General features: G+C 36.3%; 1 protein-coding gene across 7 annotated transcripts in view; it reads left to right on the top strand.

Annotated features, from left to right (window-relative positions):
* The window catches only part of ECPAS (Ecm29 proteasome adaptor and scaffold), a 99560-nt gene that overhangs the window by 40783 nt on the left and 46028 nt on the right, over nucleotides 1-12749 (top strand). For all 7 annotated transcript variants that reach the window (XM_023727398.1, XM_004372168.2, XM_023727400.1 and 4 more), the window contains 6 exons: nucleotides 2935-3020; nucleotides 3292-3370; nucleotides 6328-6377; nucleotides 8298-8364; nucleotides 8449-8571; nucleotides 11902-12005. In XM_023727398.1, the coding sequence (XP_023583166.1) occupies nucleotides 2935-3020; nucleotides 3292-3370; nucleotides 6328-6377; nucleotides 8298-8364; nucleotides 8449-8571; nucleotides 11902-12005 (509 nt within the window). The remainder of the gene's footprint in view (nucleotides 1-2934; nucleotides 3021-3291; nucleotides 3371-6327; nucleotides 6378-8297; nucleotides 8365-8448; nucleotides 8572-11901; nucleotides 12006-12749) is intronic.

Below are 12749 nucleotides of genomic sequence, written 5' to 3' on the forward strand. Positions count from 1 at the left end.
TAGATTTGTACTAGTCTATTATTTACTTGGTATCGCTTGCCTTCCTCTCCATTAGAAGGTTCTATACATACACTGTTTATTCCCTCTTTTATTGTTCTGATGCTGTTGTCATTTACAGATTAACCTCTCTGGTTCCCTTTTGTAATTCTTTTGGTTTTGCATAGTCCTTAAGAGTTCATTTCCTAGGTTGGTATCTGTAGTACAATCCTGTGTCCTGTATTCAGCCTGTGGTCTGATATTGTTTGTTCTCAGATTAAAGGACTTCCTTTAATAAGTCTTGTATGTTCCGTTCGGTTTTTACATAGTCTCTTAATTTCTGTTCATCTGGAAATGACCTAATTTCACCATCATATTTGAACGAGAGTTTTGAAGGATATATTATCCTTGGCTGGTAATTTTTTTTTCAAGGTTTTATATATGTCATAGGATGTGGAAATTATTGAACAATATCATTAATATCACATGCAAGTAAAATTTTGCTGAAGATCATTCAAAAGTGGTTACAGCAGTACATCAACAGGGAACTGCCAGAAATTCAAGCCCGATTCAGAAGAGGACGTGGAATGAGGGATAGCATTACTGATGTCAGAGAGATCATGGTTGAAAGCAGAGAATACCAGAAAGATGTTTACCAGTGTTTTATTGACTATGCAAAGGCATACGACTGTGTGGATCATAATGAAGTATGTATAATATTGCTAAGAATGGGAATTCCAGAACACTTAATTGTGCTCATGAGGAACCTGTACTTAAACTAAGAGGCAGTCGTTCAGACAGAACAAGGGGATACTGCGTGGTGTAAAGTTAAGAAAGGTGTGTGTCAGGGTTGTATCCTTTCACCATACTTACTCAGTCTTGTCTGCTGAGCAAAATAATCTGAGAAGCTGGACTTCATGAGGAAGAACGGGCATCAGGATTGGAGGAAGACTCACTAACAACCTGCGATATGCAGATGACACAACCTTGCTTGCTGTATGTAACCAGGACTTGACGCACTTAATGATGAAGATCAAAGACTACAGCCTTCAGTATGGATTTTGCCTCAACATAAAGAAAAGGAAAATCCTCACAAGTGGACCAATAAGCAACATCATGATAAATGGAGAAAATATTGAAGTTATCAAAGATTTCACTTTACTTGGATCACAATCAATGCCCAAGGAAGCAGCAGTCAGGAAATCCAATGACACATTGCATTGGGCAAATCTGCTGCAGATCTCTTTAAAATGTTGAAAAGCAAAGATGTCACTTTAAGGACTAAGGTGCACCCAACCCAAGCCATGATGTTTTCAGTTGCCTCATACGCATGTGAGACCTGGACAATGAGTAAGGAAGACCGAAGAAGAATTACCACCTTTGAATTATGATTTTGGCAAAGAGTATTGTATATATCATGAACTGCCAGAAGAACGAACACATCTGCCTTGGAAAAGGACAGGCAGAATGCTCCGTAGAAGTGAGGATGGTGAGACTTTGTCTCACATACTTTGGACATGTTACCAGGAGGGATTAGTCCCTGGAGAAGGACATCATGCTTGGTAAAGTAGAGGATCTGCAAAGAAGAGGAAGACCCTTCAACCCCCACGAGATGGATTGACACAGTGGCTGAACAGTGGGCTCAAACACAGCAACAATTGTGAGGATGACTTAGAACTGGGCAGTGGTTCGTTCTGTTGTACTTATGGTTGCTATGGAGTTGGAATCAACTCCATGGCACTTAAGAATAACAACAATGATGGCATTACCGTTATCCTGTGTAGTTTTCCTGATCCCTTTCTTCTCCTCGTCTGTGAGTCACAGTCCTGGAAGATATCACTTAGGTGAGGCTCTTCTTTCTTGATACCAACACCTTTAACTAGGCACATGTTACCTCACATTGAGTGTGAACGTAACGAATGCATCCAGGCAATCATTGGTATTTGATTAGTGTTCCATTAATGTTAGTTTGTTTTCCCCACAGATCATTAGCTTTCTAATCTTTTTGTTTCTGTTATCTTGTCCTATTAGTGTATATAATAAGGCATTATCAGATGAATTTTCTAAAAAATTGTCTGTTTGAAAAATGTAGCAGTTGATTATATCTTGCCCTATATTTTTAATGTATATACCTTTTAACTCTTTGTGTTCATTTTAACAAGATTGAATGTCATGATAGCAGTGCTTGTCTTTTTTATATCACATTGTATAACATAGTGATAATTGTATAGCAGACATTCAATACTTCTCTGTTTCCAGCTCATGTGTTATTGTTAAATAAGATCAGAATACTGCTAGTAGTTTTAGAAACCAGGGTATGGAGTTGTTTTTTTTGTTTTTTGTTTTTTTTTTAAGACTAATCTTTCCCATAACAAGTAGAAATTTGAGGGGTCTGATTTCTGTGATGCTGATGTTTAATATTTGAGCTCACTGGATTCTACATGGGACTTATCAGCTACATGATCTTTTTTGCCTTCTAGATATGATTTAGATATCTAGATACATAGAGTGCCTCTACCCAGATTACACTTCTAGAATGTTTTCATTTTGATATTTTTTGTGAAGCATTAGTATAATTTGTCCTGAATGACTCTGTGTAATAAAGAAACCTAATATCCCCAAAATGATCCATCTGCTAGCGTCCCCTGTGTGTATAGAGTGCGAGAGTGATGGCCCTCTGCAGTGTGAATTTGCCTGTTCTCTACTGCTTCCTAGTGGTACACCCACAAGTTTGGCAGACTTGTTGCTCCACAGACTATTGATTGGAGCTGCTGATTAGTTTTCTAAGTCAATCAGCTTATATTATTTTCTCTGTATTAAAAAGAAGTGCATCTATTTTGAAGAACAAGGTGTAGTGCAATGAGTCTGCTGTTGAAGGCTGACTAATACCTGAAAATAATAGATTGCTGTTCTTGACATCTTGATGTTAGTCTTCTTGACAGTATTCCTTTCTCATAGGTGGTGTATGATGGACTTTTTGGTGCAAATACAAACTCAAAATTAAGAACATTATCTCTGCAATTTGTGCATCACATTTGTATAACGTAAGTTTTTTGAACTACTTAACTAAAGTTTTCAAGCTGTTGGAGTGATCAAATGATTCAAGTACATCTCTTTACCCATCTTACCTAGAAGGAAATAATGTTTGCTCATCTTAAAAAAATTTTCAGCTTTCACCCGATTATTAACTTGTTTCAAGTATGTTTTCTAATTATATTCAGTAATTATCTAAAAAGATAGGTTCTTCTGAGCTTTTCTTATCTTACGTTATGAATAACTTGTTTGTGTATGTGTGTGTGTGTGTTTTTTTTAAAGGTGTCCAGAAATCAAGATTAAACCGTTGGGTCCAATGCTTTTGAATGGCCTTACCAAACTAATCAATGAATATAAAGAAGTAAGTGACTTGTCTTTGTTGTTTTGTTAACATTCTGTATTTTAAAGTATTTTCTGTAATGAGTTTTCCTGTTCTGCATATTGATGTAGTTTCAAGTTTGCTATTGTTAATCATTTCTTGACATTTCTACCTAAAATGGTGCAAATTTTAGAAATTACTGCCATCTTTTGCTCTTTTTAGAAATAAATGTTAAACACTGATAAGTTTTTGAGGGGTCTTATTTCTTTAAATAACCTTTTTAAAAGCAAGTGCATTTAATGCTATTTTTAGGCACTGTGCAAAGATAGAATTAAAGAAATTATTTAAAATTTATTTTATGATTTATTTCCATTGGGAAACTGTTAATTCTTAGGGGCTGAGATTTCACTGTTTTCAAAATTCTCTGAAAACATGCATTCAGTAAATTTTTGATTACTTAAACTAAGTGGGATGAGAATTCCTTGAATTGTAGATTTTTGAATCCTGTCTTTCCTGACTGTATCTCTCTTGCCATCTCAAGTGTTTTAGGGGAATTGATTAAAAAAAGGTAAGGTTTCAAGAACTCTTAAACCCGTTGCCATGGAGTTGATTCTAACTCATAGTGACCCTATAGGACAGGGTAGAACTGCCCCGTAGAGTTTCCAAGGAGTGGCTGGGGGATTCCAACTGCCGACCTTTTGGTTAGCAGTTGAACGAACGCTTAACCACTGTGCCACCAGGGCTCCTCAAGAACTCTAGCTGGTATTGGTTTTCCTAAGTCTTAGCTAAACAGGAATGCATGTTTGTAATAGTATTGTAATCAAGATTGTGCTGTTTGAGGTTAGCATTGACTTTGAATCCTAGTTTTATTCTTTTGTGAGTAAACTTAAGTTCTTTGGACCTTTATTTCTTATCTGAAAAATGGAAATAATAATGCATATCTCATAGGATTATTGCAAGGATTAACTGAGATAATACCCATAATTTTTTAGCACAGTGAAGACACATTATTAGATACTATTATTAGTGAAAAGTGGTTCATTTATTGTGAAGCTGTGCTTTGTGGATAGTGTTAGGCCAGGTTCTCCTACCTTCTTTCTGCTATTGAATAGTGCTTGTATGGTTTTTAAGGTTTAGGGAACATTTCAGATTATTTTAATGGCATAGATAGATGCTTTGGAGTGGTTGGCAGAAATAAAATGCTTTTGGGTTTTTAGCAAAAAAAAAAAAAAAAAAAAGCCGTATATATAAAAATAGATTAAAGAAACTAAGTAACCACAGGGTCATAGTCCCCTTACCTCCAGATGACACATGCATTTTTTTTCCCAACGCATGAATTCTTAAGAGTGGCCATGTAGGTATGGAAGGGCAAATACTACGTTAAATGTAAAACTTTCAACTGATAGACTTTGTTTCTATGTTCCTGAGTAATAAAGTCAGACTACTGGTTTTCATAAACCCATGTAATTATATCTTGAGGAAGGAACATCACTAACTCATTTGATGACCATGAGCCTTTTTATTTTTTTAAGGTTGAAGTACAAGGACAAGCTGTTTATTGTGGTGCAAATTTTTAGATAATTGCACCGTTAACTTACTGCAATTTTGAGTGAGAGAGGGAGTATCCTAGTCTGTTGGGTCAGTAATATTCTTTCTTTCTTTTTTTTCCTTCATTATGAAAAATTAACAGTGGTTTTTATTATAAGCTAAAATTTTCTTAATTATCTGAAATACATCTTTTTATATTTGCTTTGTTTCAATTACAATCCAATATAAAGAGTCCATTCTTTGTATTTGGTTGTTACATTTCTTAAGTTGCCCTCTCACTCTCTTTTTTAATATAGACAGAGCTGCCCTCTTCCCTTGCTTCTCCATGACATTGCTTTTTATTTTTGGAAGAGATTAAATCAGTTATTTTATAGAATGATCCTCAGCATAGATTGGGCTGATTAATTCTCGTGGTGTTTCATTATCCTTTATATATGTTTAGACAGGATATAAGTTCTTGAAGGCTTGATTCTATTCAGGTACTTTTTTTCTTTGTGACAAGACACTTGATAAGTGATGCTTTGTATTTAGTATTGCATCACATTAGAGGCACATATTGTCTGATAGTCTCTGTAATGCCATGATTGATCCATAGTTTCAGGTAGTGACAGAGTAATTAATTTTCTAGTAGGTTAAACTGTTTTCCTATTATGTGAAAGATGAAATTTGGTGTTTATAGGTTACATAGTGTTGAAAATACCCTGAACTTAGCAACAATTAAGAGCAGGGCTTTGAACTGATTCGAACCGGTTCAGTCAGTGCCGACGAAGTGAAACCAGAACAGACCTGAATTTTTACAGTTTGGGTGATCTGGAACGATACCTGGAACCGGAAAAATTACGAGTTGAAGCCCTGGGATGGGAGACTGGGAAGAGGTGTTTTGAGCCCTTTTAGGAACCTGATACATGAGATTGGATTATTGGCTGCCATCTTTGAGCAGGGCAGTGCTGTTTCCGACTCTCAAAATCCAACAGGCAAGAGATTTTGTAGCTATGCAGTGCATACGCTGCCCTTTTTTCTTTTCTTTTTTGTTTTTTTAGGAGGGCGATTAGCTTTCTAGCAGGGCTTTGACCTGTAATTTTTCACGCTCCGGTTATTGTTTGGGTGCACCAAAATTTAAAAAATTTGGGTCTGTTTGGTTTTGCTTCCTCTGACCCGAGAACAACTGGTTTGAAGCCCTGGTTAAGAGAAACCTCAATTATGACTGCTGCATTTTCTTTTCGTTGTAAGATGGGGATGCCAGGTTTTCTTTTGTATTTCCTTTTAGTAGTGTGATGGATTCTGCGTTTGAACTTTTTTTTTCTTGTTTAGATGCTAATATTGTGTAGCTAGACAGAGATTTATGTTTAATAAGGAGTACAATAATGCATGTAATTGCAGTGAAAAAGTTTTACTGTTTACTGTGTCTTTTGTCTGTTTTTTTGTTTTTCTTTTTGTTTTTTTATTTCAAGGACCCTAAACTACTGTCAATGGCATATTCAGCTGTTGGAAAACTTTCCAGGTGAGTAAACTCTTTTTCAGTGAGCCATTATATTTTAGTGAGAGATACCCTGTTGGTAAGCTAAGAAAAAGTGTGTGGCGTTTAATAAAGAATGAAGAATAAATCTGTTGTGACTCTGAAAGGACATTATTTAATGGCCATAGCTGTTTGGAAATGTCTTCCTTATAGAAGGAAAAAGATGTGAGACATTGAAATTTACATTTGAAAATACGCTACTGTACTCAATGGCAGTGTTGAAATGAGATTTTGAACTGGATTATCTTATAATGAGTCATGTTTTTTTGTACTCTAGAGTAATTTGTTTGATCTTAAGTGTTTCTGTTGCCACTTAGAACTAGTGTTTATAATCCCAATGATCTCGGTTTTTCCAGCAATTCTCTTGTAATGTTTATATTCTGATTCTTAGTGGTCCCATTTCTTTTTTTTCTCCCCAGTTTGTTGGAGTTATTTTAAGATTTTTTTTTTAATTGTACTTTAGATGAAGGTTTACAGAACAAACTAGCTTCTAATTAAACAGTTAGTACATATATTGTTTTATGACATTGGGTAACAATCCCATGACATGTCAATATTCTCCCTTCTCGACCTTGGGTTCCCTATTACCAGCTTTTCTGTTCTCTCCTAGCTTCTAGTCCTTGCCCCTGGGCTGGTGTGCCCCTTTAGTCTCATTTTGTCCTATGGGCCTAATTTTTGGCGAAAAGGTGAACCTCAGGAGTGACTTCATTACTGAGCTTAAAAGGGTGTCCGGGGGCCATACTCTCAGGGTTTCTCCAGTCTCTGTCAGACGAGTAAGTCTGGTCTTTTTTTGAGTTAGAATTTTGTTCTACATTTTTCTCCAGCTCCGTCTGGGACCCTCTATTGTGATCCCTGTTGGAGCAGTTAGTGGTGGTAGCTGGGCACCATCTAGTGGTACTGGACTCAGTCTTGTGGAGGCCATGGTAATTGTGGTCCATTAGCCCTTTGGACTAATCTTTCCCTTGTATCTTTAGTTGTCTTCATTCTCCCTTGCCCCCGAAGGAGTGAGACCAGTGGAGTATCTTAGATGGCTGCTCACAGGCTTTGAAGACCCCAGACGCTGCTCACCAAAGTAGAATGTAGAACATTTTCTTTATAAACTACGTTAAGCCAATTGAGCTAGATGTTCCCTGAGACCATGGTCCTCACAGCCCTCAGCCCAGTAATTTGGTCCGTCAGGGAGTTTGGATCTGTCCCTGGAGCTTTCATGACCTTACTCTGAACAAGTTGTGCTGGCTTCCACAATGTTGTGTACTATGTTACCCTTCACCAAAATTAGTAGTGGTCCCATTTCTAAGGATGGATTTTTTTCTTCTGCTTAGTATGTTCTCCTCATCGTAGTTCTTCCTGGTATCATCTTCTTTGACAGTATTTCAAAGTGTGGAGATAGAGGTGATGCATCCTCAGTGGCACCACATGCGGTCTCTGCCCCCAGCACAGGTTCTGTGGATGCTAGGCCTTGCTCTTCTGTGCTATGCAGGGAATGGAGCTGTAAGGTCTGAGAAAAGAGCCAGTCAGACCAACTACCACAGTGTAGGATTGTCAGCATACTATCCTTGTCTTTTGGCGGGAAGTAACAAAGCCCCTTATCATGGTAGCCTTTAGTTTAACTAGCAATTTGGTCATAATTATTTACTTTATGTTAAAATCAGAAATGTTAACTGAAAGCATGGAATATTATAAAGAGAGAATATCTGGATAATATATATATTAATCAAGGATTACTTGGATTAGAGTGTTAAAGACATTAAACATTTACTTTTAAAAATATTTGGCTCTTGTGCTGACCTTGTGTTCAGAAATGAAAGTGCAAGTTCAGGAAAATTGAGTGTTTAGTTTCATTTTCTCTGTTCTCATCTCATGGAAATTTTTGATAGTTAACAGTGGTCTTATATTCTTTTATAGTCGAATGCCCCATTTATTCACTAAGGACATAGCTCTTGTGCAGCAGCTTTTTGAAGCCCTCTGTAAGGTAGGGAAACAACTATCAAGTTTATGCACTTTGCCCCCTGGAGACCCACTGAGGAGGGAAACACTATCTTTATCTTCTTTATAGGAAGAGCCCGAGACTCGACTTGCCATTCAAGAAGCATTGTCTATGATGGTTGGAGCTTATAGTACTTTGGAAGGAGCACAACGAACTCTCATGGAGGCACTTGTGGCTTCCTACTTAATAAAGGTGGGACCAACTGTGTGAACTATGGTGGCTAGTATTACCACATTTTACATTTTTAAGAACAAAATTTGAATTGCTTTTCTCTTTACCATTTTGATAGTTAAAAGAAATTATTTCCCACTATAGTTTATAGTCTTGTAAAAAATTCTTCAGGATGGAAGTTTGATTTTTGAGGAGTGGCAATATTCACAGTGATGCTTCTACATGAGAAAAACATTTCTTAATGTTATATCTTCCAAGTTGAAAGTGTTTTGTCATCATTGTTGTCTTCTGTCTCTTTTTTTTTTTTTTTGGTAATAATATTTTATTGTGTTTAAGGTGGAAGTTTATGTAGCAAATTAGGTTCCCATTTAACAATTTCTACACAAATTATTCAGTGATATTGGTTACGTTTTTCACAATGTTTCATCAGTCTCGTTCATTCCATTCTGGTTGTACCATTTCCAGTACTCTAATTTTCCTGCCTCCTTCACATCTTCGCTTTAGAGTAATTTTTGACCATTTGGTCTCATACAGATGATTTTTTAAAGGAGCTCATTACTCGTGGGTGATACTCTTTATTTTATGAACCAATGTGTTTTTTAAGTAAAAGGTGACCTCAAGGGATAATTTTGGTTTAAGGTTTAAAGAGTATCTCAAGGCAGTAGTCTTGGAGAGTTCTTTAGTCTCAACTGGTCCACTAAGTCTGGACTTTTTAAGAATTGAGTTCCGTTCCACATTTTTCTCCTGTTTATCAGGATCCATCTATTGTGGCTGTGATCAGAAGAGTTGGTAATGTTAGCTGGGCACTATCAAGTTCTTCTGGTCTCGGTAGATGGGGCCGTAGTTTGCATATACTATTAGTTCTGTAGACTACTCTTCTCTGAGTCTTTGGTTTGCTTCTTTCTCTTTTGCTCCAGATGAGTAGAGATCAGTGGTTGTGTCTTAGATGGCCACTTGCAAGCTGTGAACACCTCAGGCACTACTCACCACATTGGGACGTAGAACATAAGCTTTATGAACTATATTATGCCAGTTAACTGAAATGTTCCATGAGACTATGGTCCTAAGCCTTCAAACCCATGAAACCAATCTCGCGAGGTGTTTAGTTATGTCTAAGAAATACCCATACCTTTGTCCCCTATGAGGTTTAATGTATATATGGATGTACATGCATGCACACACGTACCTGTAGGTACATATGCCTATAGAGACATCTTTCTGTGCACACATACGCACCCACATAGTCATACCCATACATATATGCCTATATACGTATTTCTGTAATCACTCAGCATATTTTTTGGTTGTTATTGTTGCAAAATTATATTTGTCATTACCTGTATCAAAAATGTCCTTTTCTCTTGTGCACTTCTTAGTAATACCATTTACCTTGGTCAAGCTATGTGCACTTCACCCACATTCTGTGCTACCTTTCCCATCACCACAAATAACAAGTGTCTGCTATCTTGAGAGTGCTTCCCCTTCTCTTACCCCCAATCCATGGTAACCACCAATGAGTGTTGGTCTCTGTTTGTATATCTATTCTTATCGTCTATAAAAGTGTAATCATACAATATTTGTCCTTTTGTGATTGACTTATTTCATTCAGCATAATGTCGTTCAGATTCATCAACATTATGTTTCGAGGACCTATCATTATTCTTTATGGTTGTATAGTATTTCATTGTATGTATGTACCACATTTTATTTGTCCATTCATCCCTTGATAGGCACTTAGGTTGTTTACTCTTTTGCTATTGTGAATGATGCTGCAGTGAACATAGGTGTGCATAGTGTTTTGTCTTCTTAAATGGTAGCTGAGCACTAGAGTCCATTAGGGTGGAGTTCTACAGGTAACATTGGAGAAGGAAGGCTATCCATTATGTCAGATTGAATCTGTAGGAAGTATGCTGGTATCATCATACGTACCCTTCTTCCTTCTAGTTCCCTTTATTTGGTAGTCATGAGAGTTTGTAGGAGAATTTTAAATATCTGTAGATACACATATGTATATGCAATATAATATAAAATAATGTGTATTGGCTTTAATCAGTTATTTATGCTCCAGTTTTGGTAGTAGAAAAAGAGAGAGATTAGAAGAGGGAATGATGCTGAATAGTATTAGAGAAATTAATATAAATTGGCTTCCAACTGAAATTTGGTTGCCCTGATTTAATATATTTATATTGAGGGAATTATTAATGGTTCACAGGGGTATTTGGTTTCCATTGAAATATGACAGAATTAATGTATTTTCAGAAAGGTTACTATGTAGAGTCCCGTTGTCAAATGCTGTTGGTGTCCAGTGTGCATGGTCTATGGTCATATAGTTCTGATTATGGCCAACGAAGCTTAGGCTTATTTGGAAGCTCATTAGAATAGAATACTTAACACTTTCTCTGGGTAACCTCACAAGGAAATTTGATACCCTGCTGATCTGAAAAGCACAATAACCTGCTGTGTTAGCCTCTAGGGTATGTGTGTAATGCTTGTGGGTACTAACGGTTACATTCATACAGATCAAATCTTGTAATGATATAACAAGCCAATTTGCTTTTCTCAGACTGTACCCAAACTCTAGGCTAAATCAGATAATTTAGACTGGTCCTTAATGTCATTGCTCTTTAATGCAGCTCAAGGAATGCTAAACAGTAAGAGCACCAGAATGAATGTTTGTGGCTGGAGGAATGACCTTGGGGGAAGGTACATGAGAATAAAGCTTCAGGATCAAGAGATTTTAAAAGTGCTCTTCTGGTTGTACTTTGTATCCATAGATTATCAATCTACTGTTTAAGTTAATTGAATATATTTAGTAGGTGAAACTTCATTTGGGATCAATTTTAACTTTTGAACTAATCTGAAGAAGTTAGAGGTATTTTGCTTAAAACTGAAAAGATTTCAGGTAAGCTCTGTTTGTTTTCCCTGCAAAATACCTGAATTCCACTAGTGTCTGTGACTGAGAGTTTGAGATTTGGTGACGCAGATGGCGGCCACAGGGCCTGGCAGTGGAGAAACTTGAAACTGTCACAGTGACCCTGGTACCAAGGTTTGGGCTTGTACTTTTAAAAGAGATTCTCTAGCTACAGTCTTTTTGGGTCTTCCTGCTTTCCCTGGACCATCCTCTTAGATTGTAAAAGTGCTTTTTAAGTAATGCCACTGTTCGAACAAATTATTTGCCTTGATTTTACTGATTTAGACATATATTTATTGAAATGTCAATTTAAATTTTTGACTTGTTTATAATTATGATGACTGTCTTGACTAAAATAAGTTGCTAATAATTTCTTTTCTTTTGTCTGTATGTTTGTGTGTGTGTGTGTGTGTGTGTGTGTGTGTGTGTATGTCAAATAGCCTGAAGTTCAAGTTCGACAGGTGGCTGTGAAATTTGCAAGCACGGTGTTTCCCTCAGATCATATACCTTCCAGATATTTACTCTTACTAGCTGCAGGAGATCCGTAAGTTTCAAAGTTGCTAATTTGGGTTTGGGTTTATTTTAAATTTATTTGAAGATTACTAAAATTTTTGTTTGCAATGTTGGTCTGTGGAATTTAGAAGCAATTTATTGAATAGTTTAAAGTATGGCTCTAGACATCATATAGACCTGTAGTCAGATACCTACATATTTACATAATAATATAGATATTATATATGCTTGTAGTCAGAATCAACTCAACAATAACAGGTTTGGGTTTTTTTTTTTTTTTGTGTGTATATATATATAACCAAAAAAACCAAAGTTCTTGCTGTCGAGTCAATTCTGACTCATAGCGACAGTATAGGACAGAGCAGAACTGCCCCATGGTGTTTCCAAGCAGCGGCTGGTGGATTTGAACTGCTGACCATTTGGTTAGCAGCCAAGCTGTTAACCACTGCAACACCAGGGCCCCATTATATATATATTTATATAACATATAATGTAAATAAAGCAAATTATATGATTACGTGTAATATAATTATATCTATAAAGCAAGCCTTATGTTAGGAGAAAAAACAATGATGGTTTGATATATATATTAATGATTTATTATGTTGGTGGAGTATCATTTTATTTTGAATATACTAAGATATCTGTAATGAGGTATATGTGTTGAATTTTATGTTAAGTATATTACTGCATTTTCTAGAGTATATGATACATTTTTTAAATGTTTAAATGGCTCTGAAATAGGGCCATGCCTTTAAAAGCCATATGTATATAT

The sequence above is a fragment of the Trichechus manatus genome, unplaced genomic scaffold, assembly GCF_000243295.1.
Source record: "Trichechus manatus latirostris isolate Lorelei unplaced genomic scaffold, TriManLat1.0 scaffold00016, whole genome shotgun sequence".
NCBI classification, from domain to species: domain Eukaryota; kingdom Metazoa; phylum Chordata; class Mammalia; order Sirenia; family Trichechidae; genus Trichechus; species Trichechus manatus.